We start from the raw sequence: 17,166 nt of genomic DNA, 5'->3' as shown, positions 1-17,166 counted from the left end.
GCTGACATTCAGGGCTGTAGAAGTCCTCTCTAGGTGCTGATCCACCATCTGGGCTGGATACAGACTGGATCCGGGTGACTGCAGTGACCATCTGATCTGGATACAGACTGGATCTGGTGGCTACGGTGATCTCGGAATAAGAGAGAAACAGACTAATATTAGCATAGATGCCATTCTTCTAACGATGTAGCAAGTACATCGGGTGTTATGGGACGTGTTCCCGGTTCCGGTTGTACTAATTAATGCAGCCTAAAAATCCTTTAACGGATTTGAATATTAGAAATGTGTTAGTGTGTTATGTGTAAGCCAGGTTAAAGAGATGGGTCTTTAATCTAGATTTAAACTGACAGAGTGTGTCTGCCTCCCGAACAATGTTAGGTAGATTATTCCATAACTCTTGGTGGAATCAGGGGATCCACATATGCAAGGCCGAACCGACAGAGGAAGAACAGCTTTCCTGGCCATGAAAATGAGAAGATGCACTAACTAACGAACTAGTGGCCACCACACTTAGAATGGGCTCAGGACCTCCAGGACTACTGGACTTGGGAATTCTGGGAGATCTTCCACCCCTATGAAGGGGATCCTCATAGGAACACCTATTTCACATATGCAGAAAAGTTACACCGAGAACCATCTATGGGCAGGTGTGCCTTGATCTGGTGCATTTTTCTATGCACATAGGGACTCATCCAATGCAACCTTGTGTATGGTCCTCGAGTGAGCGATTCCCCTGGGTGAGAAGAATTTGTATTGCTGCTAGACCCATTATTGGGTCGCTTATGCTGTAACGTTCAGGTAAGGAGTAGAGATAAATTGAGGCATGGATTGAAGTGCAGCAATTTATTAAACAAAAAACAGATGATCCAAGATTAAGACAAAAACGCCAATGTAACGTTCAAGATTAACCCGATGGAGTCTGTTCTTGTAACATCCGTCTAGGAACTCTTTTCAGATTAGGCAGAGTAAACTTCACATCAGTGGTATTCATTCAAGTGAAAAGGCTCTCTTTAAGCTCAGAAGATAATTTTAAAATTATGAGCCAATTAGCACATTTAATTTATAGTCTGCATTGCTATATGCACTTCTGGTTGGACGCTATTCATAGATTGTGTACTTGTTATAGTTAAATCTAGTCTAATAATCTGAAAAACAAAGATGTGATTGATTGATGGAACTAGAAAAAAAGCCTTTCACTAGCGACTACACTGAACTGTGACGTGGAAGTCCACTTATTTTTTTTAGAGATTGAAATGAACATAAGTTTGTAGGAGAGGCTTGGAAATTAGGTGACTTGAATGTAATGAGACAGGATTACTAAAAACATGTTAAAAAAATCATCTCAGGATTGTGTCACAACACCTCCAAATTACAATATAATGAATACACAGATATTTTTGAATGACTGCCAGTGGAGAAAAGCCATATATTAAAATAATTTGTGCTTGGGAATCCTGAGAAGTGCATGCGAACAGATAACATGGACCATTTCAGCAGAGAACACCCAACAGTATAGTTTTAGAAGAGTTCTTTACATGACCTTTATATGAGATCGTGGAGTCTCTAATTAAATCAGGGGTTATTTAGGGAGCTCCATGTTCAGCACAAAACAAACTCGGGCAACACTTTTGTATTTTAGGTTTTATACCTGTTAGCTTAATTACATGAGAACAGCTGTCCAGTCTGTTATGGAAAGTTCTGAAATATTGATCGATACATTATTTGTGGACAGACAAATGTCATATTAAATAGTTTTTCTTTGAGAATAACAGGCAAAAAGCAGACATTACAATCAAGTTATTAAAAGCTCAAACAAATCCTCAAAACATACAATAGACCCACACACTGCTAATACATTTAAAAAGAGATTCATGTTAGGTCTGTATACACATGGACATTCACAGCACAAGTCAAGTAGTTTACACTTTGAATAATCTTGAACGTTAGTTTAAAACAACGCTCATCAGTTACCAAAATCATAAGCATAATTTATGAAATTATTATTTTTTAAATTATAATCAGATAATCATAATAAAAAGAAACACACATCAACATAGCAAGGCAGTTAAAAAAAAACATGGGAATGTAGTCAAGGAAATATTCAGGTAAATGGGAATTTTTAATATTTCCACCTGTGTTATGTGAGCTTTGAAAAGAAAGTTCCTCATTTTGACCTTAGGTGCATTTCAAAAGTGCCCAAAAAAAACAAACAAGATGCTTCTAACAGACCCGAAGCTTATGACAATGCCACTGTAGCCTTTATTCACTTTATAAGGGTGACGGAATTCACTGGAAGAAACCAACACCCATATGACTCTGAAGCAGCGCTGTGGATGAACAGGTGTGTGAAGCGACTAGAAGAAGCTGGTCTTGAGTTTGATGGTGGGAGCCGCTTGTACAGTCGGCTGCTGCTGTCTCGCAGCGCTCTTGGCTTTACTGTTGGCTTGTCTGGATCTGATGGCCGCCTCGAGTCGGGTCTTGAGTTCTGGTGCCACCCCAATAACAGTCTTGAAGGCAGCAGGGTACAGAGGACCAGTGTGCATCAGGTTCTGGAGGGCAAACTCATGCAGGTCTTTAGAGGAGGTGGAGGCCGTGGAGAAGGTCGTATCATCCAACAGATATGAAACGAGGGTCGGGACCAGCAGAGCCAGTAACTGCACTCCTGTTTGAGACAGACCGGAAAGAAAGCTGGATCACAACTTAACATGAAGGTACACGATGTGAATGTTTTGTTGAGCATCACATCACATGTAGTATGATTTAGTGAGAACATGCAGCTCAAACTTAAAGTCACCATGAAATTAAGCCATTTCGCTCGGATATGCATCACAGTAGGGAAGAAAAGACTATCGCCACTTCTGTTTCATGTGACTTTGAGGAAAAACAGCTCAATTTTATTCAGAGACTCAAACGGAGCAAAAATATGAATTTGGTGCAAATGCTGATATTTCTGATGAAGAAATTCTGATGCTTGTAATGTAAATCAATGAGATCTTTAAAACACTACAGCAGATACTGACATAAAGTGATCTAAATATCAGTCGCCGCTCGATATCTCCAGTAATCTGTCTCAGTGAGATGAGATTGAAATGCTCCAAACATATAATGCAGTGATCGAGAGCTGAAGAAATAAAGGCTCCTCAGAAGATGTGAGATGTTCTGGAGGCTTGTGAAGATCATTCCTCCGCTGAGGAACAGTGAAAGTAAAGCTTCTGGAAACAAACGCTCCTCAAAAGATCCTGAGGATCAGATTTGAGACTCTAAAACATGATTGATGGAGAATCAAGTAAAGCTGAGCTGCTTCAGTCCAGTAAGTGTTCATCTGGAGATATTACTGCAGTTATTCTGACGCTTCCTTGATCAAAATCAGTCCAGATTCACAGCAGAAAGACACGAGAAGCTCCTGAAGCTGGACGCTTGTACAATTACACTAAAAAGTGTTTTAATCACTAAAAAGTCTAAACTATCAATCAGAGGACAGAAGACATGGAGGAGATTGAGTACGAAATATGTGAGCCTGCAGCACAAAAGCAGTGTTAAGTCGCTGGGGTATATTTGTAGCAATAGCCAACAATACACTGTATGGGTCAAAATTATAAATTTTTCTTTTATGCAAAAAATCATTAGGATTTAATTAAAGATATTTTGTAACTTTCCTACTGTAAATATATCAAAGCTTAATGTTTGATTAGTGATATGCATTGCTAAGAACTTCATTTGGACAACTTTAAAGATGATTTTCTCACTATTCAGATTTTTTTGCACCCTCAGATTCCAGATTTTCTAATAGTTGTATCTCACCCAAATATTGTCCTATCCTAACAAACCATACATCAATGGAAAGCTTATTTATTCTGCTTTCAGATGATGCATAAATCTCAATTTTAAAAAATTGACCCTTATGACTGGTTTTGTGCTCCAGGGTCACATATGATACAGTAGCTTCATAGGGTTAATTGGCAAAATCATTGGCCCAACAAAACGCTTACGGTTATGTTCCTCTCCCATGGCCACAAGGCTCTCCAACACCTTAACTCCTTCCTGTACGGCCTGTAGCTCAGCAGGTGTGGACGGTCGACTGTGCTCAACGGCCTTCAGCTTCTCCACCAGCACCGGAGCCAGCGAGTGAATGTAGGGAGTGGAGAGACTGCGACACGAGTGCTGGAAGACAGACAGCAGCAGCTGGTAACAGCGGGCCTGAGTCTGCAAAAACACACACAACAACAAGACATTACTCAGTGCTTTCATCAACACAACATCCTTCCTCAGACTTCATTCATCGACTCAGAATCTGCTACTCCTCAATGCATAAGCACTCTATAATTACTCATCCGGACACTGCATTAAACGGATTAAACCAGGAGAACAGACACCGTGACAGCAGAGTTTGTGTAGCTCACCCAGGGATCAGCAGAGTCGAGTCCGTGTCTGAAGCGCTCGATGCAGCCTGTCTGCAGGACAGAGACGCCCACCAGAGCACCACTGGCCGACAGCAGAAAGAGTGTGACAGCCGTCAGCAAACTGACCTCATCCACGTCGACTCCGCACATGTCTACAGGACAGAGAGAGTGTCAGAAACAGCCGAGCCGGTGATGCCAAACACAGACACATGCGGCGTCTCACCTGGCTGTGAGTGCTGGAGGACGGTGGCCAGACTGCTCCTGACCAGCGCGCTCCACTGCGTCTGGCTCCTGGCTGCCAGCGGAGAGCTGAGGATGGTTTTGATGGCCTGCAGAGATGCAGACACCGGCGCAGGGACAGAGTTATCTGACGTCTTTACCGCAGTGTCTCTCAGCACACCAGTGATCAGGAAGAGCACCGTGGGCAAGATGGTCATGCTTCCTACAGCAAGAAACATAACTAGATTTAGTTAAACTGGTTCATTTTACCATATAAAGTCTGCTGTATCATATCTGATACATGAAATTCTAGGGTCTCTAAATAATCAAACTTTGCTGTCGCACACAATCTCCTCCACTCCTTCTGTCCTCTGATTGAACATTTAGAGTTGTTTATCCAGTAAAAGCTCTTTTAGTGTAATTGTACAAGCGTCCAGCTTCAGGAGCTTCTCGTGTCTTTCTGCTGTGAATCTTGACTGATTTTGATCAAGTAAGCGTCAGAATAACTGCAGTAATATTCATACACCACCACCTACTCTTGCTGCTCCTGATGTGCTCCAGATGCTCCTGGGCTGCACGGATGGTTTTCTGCACGACAGTCGTCACCTGCAGCTGCACGCTGGGTGGGTCGCGTGTCAATAACAGCCGGTGAAGCACGTTGAGCAGCTCCACAGCCAGCAGCTGCCACACAAACGCTGCGATTAGAATGCTTTACTATTGCCTGCAGTAAAACGCATGATAAAGATGTTGAGTAACTGCTCTGACCTGGTCCTCTGCGATGTGCGTCCGAGCGCTCGGCGAGTCCAGCAGCGTGCAGAGAGCATGCAGACACGACATCACATCCTCGATGGGCTCCTCGGCCCGAGGGAAACACAGGAACTCGATGCTGATGCCTGAAACATTACGAGAGACATTACAGCCCTTTACATACTCCACAAGTCCAAATGAGTCACGTAGAGAAGGATTGTACCCAAAAGAAGGTGCAATCTGTCTTTCACTACGCCATCAGTGCTGTTCCCCGGAGCAGAGGCCACTACAGGTCCAGTGTCATCAGCCGAACCGAAGCCTGTGCTGCTGAGCCACAGGGCCTCCGCGTGCAGCACAGACGCCCAGGAGCTACGGTAATGAAGCCTCGCTGTGTCTATGGTCTCAGGAGTGTAGAAAGCCCCTCCTGATGAACACATTGTGAAGAGTAACTGCTGTTATTGGCGTCCACTGAGCAAGTACAACAATAAATTCAACTGGTCCTGGAATTCAACCTTTTTAAGACCTGCACAATTAAGATTAATACCATATGTCCATCCAGAACAAACACAATCTCAAATTAAATCATGCATCTCAGATTATTTTCCTAATTAAACAGGCTAGGGCACATATTCAGTGAGGACTTAATACTTCTCATCAGCAAAACTGCCAGTTTAAAACACTCAAAATGTTTTATTCAATATGTACTGAAATGGTTTCATGTATCAAAATTGGAGTAACACTTTATTTTAAGGTGTCCTTGTTACTCATGTTACATATACTTACTATTATAATGACAATCAATTATGCATAATTACATGCAAGTAACCCTAAACCAAACCATATAGTAAGTACATGTAGTTAATTAATATTACTCAGTACTTAAATGTATTATTACACTGTAACGAGGACACCTTGAAGTGTAACCAAAATTTGACTACAAAGGAATTAGAGGTCGAGCGGAGGTGTTTCATGTGCTTCAAGAAAGGCAATAAACATTATTTTGCCGATACTAATAAAAATCTAAATACTGAACACTTCAAAATAATGTCTTTAGTCTTTTTCTCCCTTTTAAGTATACAGAAGCTCAAAACACACCGGGACTCTTATTTTGAAATGTCTGTGTTACTACTTCAGCTGATCATTCAAAAAGATGAAGGAGATAAAATATGCATTCTTACAATAGAGACACCATAAAATAAACATTGTCATAATCCAACAACAACAACAGTAGATCATAAGCAATCGCTTGGCATAAATGTGACCCTGCAGCACAAAAGCAGTCTTAAGTCGCTGGGGTATATTTTTAGTAATAGCCGACTGATTGTGAACTGCTCTGAAACTGTGAGCCTGTAAAACCAGAAACAGTGCCGCATTTTGACTTTTGAAGCATGCAGCGCTCACTCATTCAATTATATAATGAAGTCTTTTGTTGTACCATAATGACTTTAAATTTGATCAAAATTAATATAAGACATCTGAAGGGTTTTTAAGGGCCTGCGGGGACCCTGGGCTTGACTTTACCTTCAGGCGGCAGCTGACTGGAGAACTCAGCCGGCAGAGTGAGCAGCGCATAGTCTCTCAACACCGCTAGCCACAGACGGCTGAGAGACGGCAGCTCCGGCTGAACTAACGTCATCAGGCTGTCTGGAGGAAGAACGTCTCCTTCATCTCCCTCATCCTCATCCTCACCCTGAGGAGGACGCGCCGGCTTGGACTGAGACTCCTTCTTTATGTTCATAGCCACGACGAACACCTAAAACCAGAGACGGTAAGTAATGCTGATAATAAACATTGGTAGAATCACGGTTCTTGGTAAACGTAGCTGCTGAAGGGGAACAGCTGTAAGCGTTTGACTCGCCTCGGCCCAAGCTTTCAGCACAGCGAGCTTCTCCATAGTAGTGGCGCTCTCACTGTACAGCTGGCTGGATGGGCTCTTGCCAGTCTGGACTTTGTCCAGAGAGGAGACCAAGAGGTTGTGGACGCGCCGCAGGTCATTGAGGTCACTGACAACACCGCTGCCTATCCATGTGCTGCACACCTGTACACCAATATCACTGTCAAACACTGAAGAACGCACTGAAGAAGAGGGATTTTTTTACATTTAAAGGTTAATCACAACTAACAGACATCACCATACTTTCACCAGTTGATTAATCACAGCACATCAAGACATGCTTTGTATTACAAGATGTTAGGTTTAAATATGTAATTGAGGCATTATCGAATTTAATATGCACTCATTTGCATGAACGTCCAGAACAAATGTGATCATTGGATAAAGTCAGGTTCACAATTCCTCATATTTTGGGCTTTTCCGGAGGGGATTTTGGATTTCTATTTTTATCATTCCATAAATCCGAAATTACTGTCAACAGCCAGAACACCACATTAGCGCTGTCAAATTTTTTTTTTGAATTTCGAATATTCGTCGAATTTCAAATAAAAATCCACATTCAAAAGCAAAAACAGTGCATTCGAATTTTAGTTGATGTTAGTTTCGAGATGCGATGACGATGTAAGTGTTGTTGCATTATAATGTTTTTGTTAACCTGTTCAGTTGAAGCCACTAGATGCGGCGCTGCTGCGTTAAGGTTGCATTGAGAAAATCAATGCGGAGAAGATCTCGTTTACGTCAAAACTGAAACCAAGCCGTTCACACAGAACACATATTTCACGCATTTTCTAGAAAGACATTTATGTCTCGCACAAAAGAGCTGCATGTTTAGAAAGCCATGTAAAATGAATGCAAGTTCAACTTTGAAAAAACATATCTCGAGACGTTATAGCAGGTTTTTCCCCATCCGACTCGTGTTTTTAAATGAAAAATGTATTCTGTGATTGGCTTTCGGCCCTTTGTATTAAACTAAACAAAACTGCATCATGTATGTATGCATATAGTTGTTTAAGCAACTTAATTAATTATAATTGGTTTATAAACATTATTTTAAACATTATGCACTTTTTTTCACAGATAGTCATGTTATCTTATGCTTTGAATAAATGTGCATTAGTAATATTTTGCTCGATGCGCCCTCTTGTGGCCTCTGGAGAGAAGCCAAAAACTTTTCTTCATCCTAGCTGAAATTATGCCTTTTAAATTCGAATATAATTCGAATTTTGATCATATTCAAGTACAAAATTCGAATTTAGTTTTTCAGCCATTTTGACAGCCCTACAACACATACAGTATTTCATCATGTTTTTAGGAATAAAATGACATATGAACAAATCCCTCTCTAAAAACCTTCAGAATACAGATTAATAATAAAAAAAAAATATTGGAATAAAACTGTAAAGTTTGGTGTATATAAGTGCTGCTGAAATAGAGATTTCTGACACATGAAAAAAAAACAATAAGTACAATAAAATAAATACTTAAATGCATATTTTGGACGTTTTCTTTCCACTAGTTGAAAAGAAGACATGTTATGGCCTCCATCCTTAGAAGTTTTTAAGTCTCAGTAGAAAACTCATCTTTTTACATTAGCTTTCGTAGAGGAACAACCCCGATGTGTAATGACCAGATAAAGGGTATTTGTCATCTGTGGGTTGGTTCATTAAGTGGGTTATTCTTACCAATTATGTTAGATTTTATTGTTTTTAATCTTTGTATATGCTTTCTTTTAAATTGTGAAGCACTTTGGGCAAAAAATTGCGTTAAAATGTGCTATACAAATAAATAAAAGTTGAAAAAAATAAAAGATGGAAGCAAAATCTCAAAATTGACCATGCAGACACTGGGGTGATACCCTTTCAAAAGGTACTAATATTAGGTATTCATATGTACCGTATAGAGGTAAATTAGATAATAACCTACAAACCTTAGGGTACCGCCCCAGTGACACCTTTTTTCTGAGAGTGTTGGGTTGAACTTTGACTAGCTGAATCAAGGCTAGGTTGTGGTGTAGTCTAAAGATGGGCTGGACATTTACCTGGCAGGCTTTGGCAGTAAATGTGCATTAGTAATATTTTGCTCGATGCGCCCTCTTGTGGCCTCTGGAGAGAAGCCAAAAACTTTTCTTCATCCTAGCTGAAATTATGCCTTTTAAATTCGAATATAATTCGAATTTTGATCATATTCAAGTACAAAATTCGAATTTAGTTTTTCAGCCATTTTGACAGCCCTACAACACATACAGTATTTCATCATGTTTTTAGGAATAAAATGACATATGAACAAATCCCTCTCTAAAAACCTTCAGAATACAGATTAATAATAAAAAAAAAATATTGGAATAAAACTGTAAAGTTTGGTGTATATAAGTGCTGCTGAAATAGAGATTTCTGACACATGAAAAAAAAACAATAAGTACAATAAAATAAATACTTAAATGCATATTTTGGACGTTTTCTTTCCACTAGTTGAAAAGAAGACATGTTATGGCCTCCATCCTTAGAAGTTTTTAAGTCTCAGTAGAAAACTCATCTTTTTACATTAGCTTTCGTAGAGGAACAACCCCGATGTGTAATGACCAGATAAAGGGTATTTGTCATCTGTGGGTTGGTTCATTAAGTGGGTTATTCTTACCAATTATGTTAGATTTTATTGTTTTTAATCTTTGTATATGCTTTCTTTTAAATTGTGAAGCACTTTGGGCAAAAAATTGCGTTAAAATGTGCTATACAAATAAATAAAAGTTGAAAAAAATAAAAGATGGAAGCAAAATCTCAAAATTGACCATGCAGTCACTGGGGTGATACCCTTTCAAAAGGTACTAATATTAGGTATTCATATGTACCGTATAGAGGTAAATTAGATAATAACCTACAAACCTTAGGGTACCGCCCCAGTGACACCTTTTTTCTGAGAGTGTTGGGTTGAACTTGGACTAGCTGAATCAAGGCTAGGTTGTGGTGTAGTCTAAAGATGGGCTGGACGTTTACCTGACAGGCTTTGGCAGTGATGTCTGACGGTGTATCTGGGGAAAAGGCTGGTCGGAGTGCAGCACCAACCTGTGGTAAGAAAATTAGAGGAATTCATTAATGTCAGCATGAAATGACAATTCACCCCATCTATTTTCTAGATGCATGTTATAGATCTTATTGTGAACATTCATCCATGCATGCGTCACTTTTTAAAAATACTTTTTGAGTTTGTAATGTCTATTCAAAATGTCCCAACAGGACCGTCCGGTGAAAACAACAGACTTCTCTCGGATGATGTATGCAGGACGTATCCAGTCACTTGTGCCCTCACGTTCCTTTGCCTACACTTTGAGTGTTTTTTCTTTATCGATAATCTAGATGCACATCATATGCAAGAATCTGTCAATACTTCTTTCATTGCAACTTTAAAATGTGTATACAATGTAAGACAAGGAAATAATACCAAATAAAACCATCAAAAGTACATGGGTCCTCTTATTATTTTATTTTAATAATAAAAAAAAAATATTGGAATAAAACTGTAAAGTTTGGTGTATATAAGTGCTGCTGAAATGGAGATTTCTGACACATGAAAAAAAAACAATAAGTACAATAAAATAAATACTTAAATGCATATTTTGGACGTTTTCTTTCCACTAGTTGGAAAGAAGACATGTTATGGCCTCCATCCTTAGAAGTTTTTAAGTCTCAGTAGAAAACTCATCTTTTTACATTAGCTTTCGTAGAGGAACAACCCCGATGTGTAATGACCAGATAAAGGGTATTTGTCATCTGTGGGTTGGTTCATGAAGTGGGTTATTCTTACCAATTTTGTTAGATTTTATTGTTTTTAATCTTTGTATATGCTTTCTTTTAAATTGTGAAGCACTTTGGGCAAAAAATTGCGTTAAAATGTGCTATACAAATAAATAAAAGTTGAAAAAAATAAAAGATGGAAGCAAAATCTCAAAATTGACCATGCAGTCACTGGGGTGATACTCTTTCAAAAGGTACTAATATTAGGTATTCATATGTACCGTATAGAGGTAAATTAGGTAATAACCTACAAACCTTAGGGTACCGCCCCAGTGACACCTTTTTTCTGAGAGTGTTGGGTTGAACTTTGACTAGCTGAATCAAGGCTAGGTTGTGGTGTAGTCTAAAGATGGGCTGGACATTTACCTGGCAGGCTTTGGCAGTGATGTCTGACGGTGTATCTGGGGAAAAGGCTGGTCGGAGTGCAGCACCAACCTGTGGTAAGAAAATTAGAGGAATTCATTAATGTCAGCATGAAATGACAATTCACCCCATCTATTTTCTAGATGCATGTTATAGATCTTATTGTGAACATTCATCTATGCATGCGTCACTTTTTAAAAATACTTTTTGAGTTTGTAATGTCTATTCAAAATGTCCCAACAGGACCGTCCGGTGAAAACAACAGACTTCTCTCGGATGACGTATGCAGGACGTATCCAGTCACTTGTGCCCTCACGTTCCTTTGCCTACACTTTGAGTGATTTTTCTTTATCGATAATCTAGATGCACATCATATGCAAGAATCTGAATTTGCAGGCGACACAATGACACTATGGACACGCTCCGTCTCACTAGTTACAATTGCTTATTTCTCTGGATTTAAACATTCCTCGAAACATTTGGGATAAAGTACACAAGTCAGCAAAATATATAACACGGTTCTAGTGGTTTTTGGATATTTTAATAAAAAATTACATATTGTGCCTTTAAGTGTCCTTAAATGAAGCTCTTAGCAATGCATATTACTAATCAAAAATTAAGTTTTGATATATTTACGGTAGGAAATTTACAAAATATCTTCATGGAACATGATCTTTACTTAATATCCTAATGATTTTTGGCATAAAAGAAAAATCGATCATTTTGACCCATACAATGTATTTTTGGCTATTGCTACAAATATACCCCAGCGACTTAACACTGCTTTTGTGCTCCAGGGTCACAAATTGAACGGAATCAATAAATTAGTGGCATTCACAACACTAGGCACACACTGAGAAACTGACATTAGCCTGGTACTGCTCCAGTATCACATGACCAGGGAACTCGGGCTCCGGCACAGCGGCGAACTTCTTAATGATGTCCTCGAGCGCCTGCAGACCAGCCATGCGCAGCTGGTTACTGTGGTCTGTGGCAGCCATGAAGGCCATGCGAATCAGATCGCACAAGTGCAGCACCAGGAAGTCACCTGCAGAAGACACCACAAATGTATTCATGCCCTAAATCACTTCGACTCAAGTCAAGCGGAGCTAAATCATACTTTATACTTTAAATGTGCCTTGTTAAGTTCAACCAAAAACCAAAAATCCTAAAACTAAAATGAATGCCATCCCTCCACAACTACTGTGCATCAAGAGTCACAGAGGTGTACCTTCAGGGTTTTTAGCCTTGTTGACACGCGCAGCGGCCAGGTCAAAGTGGGCCTTGTCTGCATTCTCACACAGATGAATGATACGGCACAGACAGTCGGCAGCAAACACTCGTGTAACCCAGCGAGGCGCCACGGACGGCTTGGACTTGTCATCCTGACCCAGAGATGTGAACATTATGTCATCATCCATCTCATCCTTCTTCTCAGAGTCCTCCTCCTCATCCTTCCTTCTGCCAACAGACGCAACCGTCCCACCGACCTCTGCGGCAGAAGCAAAGAAGGAACAAGGTGGAATGAGAAAATCCTGCAGATTACTGTTAAAAGGACACAGTTTCTAACACCCAAATGATCAGTACCTAATTTCAGGGTGTGTCTGGCATCAGTATCAACACAGCCCTCCGGCGGCAAATAAAAGGTTTTGTCCTGTATGATTCAAATGTATGGTATTCTTTCAAAAGTATCACAAACTAACAAAGATACAGCCTGAGCCAACACAATAAAACGATGGTAGCATTTTATTATACAGTCCTGTTGGTATGTACATACTATGCACTTACTATATTACAATAACTGGGTAATGACTAGGTACTAACCTTGAACCTAACCTTAACATATGTTCCAAGTTTATGCAGTTATCTTAGATTACTCAGTCTTTTCTTGTGTAAGTACTAGGGGTGTGCAATATTGACAAAAAATCTGGATATTTATTTTGTTTAGTGCTGATTTATGCCTGTCTAACTCCCAAATATTTTCATATTCTGTGCAGCGGTCAGTGACAGAAGTGAACTTTTTCCACTACAAGGCAATTTTAAATTTATACGGCCATTTTCTATAACCTTGATGAATGCATCACCTCTTACATCAGATTCTTACATTTAATCAATAAATCTATCAAACGTATTGTTTTTGCAAAGCGAGTGACGTACTCAATGTCAGCTCGCACATTGTTAAAACAATAATTAAGATATTATTGTCATATCGCTCACACATAGTAAACAGACTCTACATGCACATGCTGTGCAATAAAGTGCAACCATGATAATGATCATTATTATTAATGATGTTTTGTGTGTACATGAGTCACATGGCTCAGATTGTTCTTTAAGTGGTTTGTTACAGGATGCTAGGTCAAAATTACAAGAAAAGTTCAGAACATTGACTGCTACTACAGTGAAGAAGTGGGCTTGATTTAGTGAAAACCAGTCAAAAGATTTAGGTTAAGTAGTCCAAAAGGAATCTGGATAAATGCATGAGGATGCTTTATTCAGTCCTTATGGCCGCAGTTTCAGACAATTTCTTGCTATCCTACACTGTAAATATTGCATTTTTCAAATGAGTTTACAGTCAAAACCTGGTTGTACTGGTTTATTTCATTCTAGTCAAAAAGCACTATGACCTATGAAGCACTATGGCCAGTGAACGGCTGTTACCTGTAGTAGCTGCCAGAACATCTTTGCAGAGCTTGAGCCAGTGAGGAAGTTTCTCCACAGCCAGAGACGAGAGCATGTGACCTAACGTGTCATGAATGTCCGAGCACAACTTCCGGTCCGTCTCCCGGTCCAGCATTCCAAACAGAACACCTTCCAAACCCGTCTCGGTGATGTTCAGATCTGCAAAATTATAAATGGCCAAATAGAACCAAATAAATCAGTCTGGTTCTTCCTATCACACTGTTTCAGGAGGCTAGGATTGGAAGGCAAACGGTGTGCGTGCATAAACATTACGAGGACCGTTACGCACTGATGCTGGTGCTGTCTTTGCCGTCTCCAGCCTTCCTGGCGAGACTCATGGCGTATTCACAGACCTCTGCAGCCTCGCGCTGAGCCAGCTGCCGGAGACATGCCACCGCGGCCCGCCGTAACAGCAGGTGAGAGCTGCACAGATGCACCTGTGCACATGCAAACACACATCACCTACTACCAGACTCGCCTGTGGGAAATCTGCTTGAACTATTTAACTGCATGTGCTCTGCATATATTCACAGTTGCCTATTTATGATTATACGGGGGTGAGCCGAGAAAGCCTTACACAGAGGCTGGGCACCAGGCTGGACAGGTTGACGTGTCGCGGTGCAAACATGTGCAGCTGCTGCAGGCAGGAGATCGCCGCCGCCTGGACCAGAGAGTCTGAGTGATCCTGCATGATAGCACAGCCCACCAGACATGACGAGCGGATCGTAGAGATGCTGACGCTGTTCCCTAGGATAAACAAACCAGGAGAAATAATACAAATACACAACTGAACATTTTCTGTTCACCTACACCGAGACAACTGACAGGGCTGGGAATGCATGAGTGATAATGTTCCCAAACACTTTGTAATTATCTTTAAGTAGCTTTAAACACTTCCTCTGGTTATGGAAAACCTCACTAACTTCCCAGAGTGCCTTGCCAGTTTGAATCATTCAATTGCAATAAGACTGTCAAATGCTGTCTAACGGACCGTTTCTGTGCAGTTTGCGTTTACTTTAATTACCTACTATTGTCTTGAATAATCAGTTGAGAAATTTTTACTTCCATTGGTTAGGCTAGTATTGGTTTTTTGTATTTAAATTGGTGTTGACAGTTGTGAAATTCCACTGGAATCTAAAATGTTGGCATTGTAACAACCTTATTTCCAGCAAAAATAACTATATTGTGATATATTACTCATTACTCATACCCTGGACCGCAAAACCAGTCTTAAGTGTCCATTTTTCGAAATTGAGATTTATACATCATCTGAAAGAGGAAAAAATAAGCGTTCCATTGATGTATGGTTTGTTAGGATAGGACAATATTTGTTTTTTTGTATTTAAATTGGTGTTGACAGTTGTGAAATTCCACTGGAATCTAAAATGTTGGCATTGTAACACATGTGATATATTACTCATTACTCATATCCTGGACCGCAAAACCAGTCTTAAGTGTCCATTTTTCGAAATTGAGATTTATACATCATCTGAAAGAGGAAAAAATAAGCGTTCCATTGATGTATGGTTTGTTAGGATAGGACAATATTTGGCTGAGATACAACTATTTGAAAATCTGGAATCTGAGGGTGCAATAAAATCTAAATATTGAGAAAATCACCTTTAAAGTTGTCCAAATGAAGTTCTTTGCAATGCATATTACTAATCAAAAACTATGTTTTAATATATTTACGGTAGGAAATTTACAAAATATCTTCATGGAACATGATCTTTACTTAATATCCTAATGATTTTTGGCATAAAAGAAAAATCAATAATGTTGACCCATATAATGCATTTTTGGCTATTGCTACAAATATACCCCAGCGACTTAACACTGCTTTTGTGCTCCAGGGTCACTTATGTTGATACAGAATTTTGGTATCGCCCACTCCTATTAAAAGCAATCAAATAGAGGTCTGCACAAAGGGTTAGCTTAATTACACAACTGACATGTGCATCATTTTTGACTTTTTGCTTTCCGGTTTTTACACAAATCCTCACACTCTCAACTTGATTCAGATCGCATATTTACATGCAGATATCATCATATCATCTGAAAAACTATTCTAAACAATTGTTAGGCTTTATGGTTGGGATGGGGGGAAAAAATTAAGAAAACCAATTCAAAATGATGCACAGGTTGCAAACTAACTTCTTTTGATAACTGATTCACCCAGTGATTATTTCTTTGATTAATCAATTCATCACATTAGCCATAATATTATTCCACATTTTACTAACAAAGCACGTTTTTCCGAACTGTCCCGATGTTTTTCTTTACGTAATGTGCAGATAATGTTCATTATGCATAATATACAGTGTTCACTACAGGATTTTGTGAATGCATCAATCTGGTGCACTGACAAACACAAGCTGATCGAGTGGCCAAAGTGTGCGCTTTGCTGTGAAACATGCAGCGTAACAAACTAGAGGTTTATTTAATGAAATAAAAGCCTTTTGTGATTTGATAAGCGCACATCTCACAATTTCAATTTTAGTTTGATTGACAGATGCTTTACCAAAACAATGTTTCAATCACAAATGCTATAATTGTATTTTGTTGGTAACTGTCTGGTACCCTGTAGTTCTGGGCCCACGGTGGTGATGAGCGCTCCGAGACAGCGGCCCAGACACTGATGCACCTCTGTGTGTGAGGGGGGGACCGTCAGGAGCAGCGTCAGCACCAGAGACAGCGTGGGCTCCACATAACCGCGGTACATGGGCCCGCTGGAGTCCACGATGAGAGCCAGAGAGTGCAGCGCCCACGTCTGAAACAACCAGACAGACTCATGACACATCTGATTTCACCAGCGGCAGAGCTCTCTTCAAACACCTGCTGCGGTCTCAGAGCTCACCTGGACCTCGTGACACGTGGCGTCTTGAGCCAGGGCCAGCAGGATGCTAACACTGGTCTTGAGGTGCTGGCCCGACCCAATGCCGCCCACATAACGGTGCAGGCAGCCTAAAGCCAGAGAGTGACCCGTCCTGGACACCACGTCACGCGCCGACTTCAGCCTGGACAGAAGACGCAAGACAGAAAAACTCAAACCCCAAGACAAACGTGAGGAAAC

The 17,166-nt window shown here is 40.2% G+C and overlaps 1 protein-coding gene across 1 annotated transcript in view; it reads right to left on the bottom strand.

Moving 5' to 3' along the window:
- Positions 1 to 841: 841 nt before the first annotated feature.
- Positions 842 to 17,166, bottom strand: part of heatr5b (HEAT repeat containing 5B) — a 39,514-nt gene continuing 23,189 nt past the window's right edge. The window contains exons 19-35 of the mRNA XM_016241838.1: positions 16,951 to 17,110; positions 16,674 to 16,863; positions 14,671 to 14,840; positions 14,383 to 14,530; positions 14,073 to 14,252; positions 12,643 to 12,903; positions 12,278 to 12,459; positions 11,415 to 11,483; positions 7,225 to 7,404; positions 6,888 to 7,119; positions 5,590 to 5,790; positions 5,385 to 5,512; positions 5,144 to 5,300; positions 4,624 to 4,860; positions 4,401 to 4,552; positions 3,990 to 4,203; positions 842 to 2,662 (exon numbers count right to left, since the gene is read on the bottom strand). Of these exons, the coding sequence (XP_016097324.1) occupies positions 2,355 to 2,662; positions 3,990 to 4,203; positions 4,401 to 4,552; positions 4,624 to 4,860; positions 5,144 to 5,300; positions 5,385 to 5,512; positions 5,590 to 5,790; positions 6,888 to 7,119; positions 7,225 to 7,404; positions 11,415 to 11,483; positions 12,278 to 12,459; positions 12,643 to 12,903; positions 14,073 to 14,252; positions 14,383 to 14,530; positions 14,671 to 14,840; positions 16,674 to 16,863; positions 16,951 to 17,110 (3,169 nt within the window). The 3' untranslated portion in view covers positions 842 to 2,354. The remainder of the gene's footprint in view (positions 2,663 to 3,989; positions 4,204 to 4,400; positions 4,553 to 4,623; positions 4,861 to 5,143; positions 5,301 to 5,384; positions 5,513 to 5,589; positions 5,791 to 6,887; positions 7,120 to 7,224; positions 7,405 to 11,414; positions 11,484 to 12,277; positions 12,460 to 12,642; positions 12,904 to 14,072; positions 14,253 to 14,382; positions 14,531 to 14,670; positions 14,841 to 16,673; positions 16,864 to 16,950; positions 17,111 to 17,166) is intronic.

This window comes from Sinocyclocheilus grahami, unplaced genomic scaffold, assembly GCF_001515645.1.
Source record: "Sinocyclocheilus grahami isolate Dianchi unplaced genomic scaffold, SAMN03320097.WGS_v1.1 scaffold636.1, whole genome shotgun sequence".
NCBI lineage: Eukaryota > Metazoa > Chordata > Actinopteri > Cypriniformes > Cyprinidae > Sinocyclocheilus > Sinocyclocheilus grahami.
This window is presented reverse-complemented; position numbering and strand designations above follow the sequence as displayed.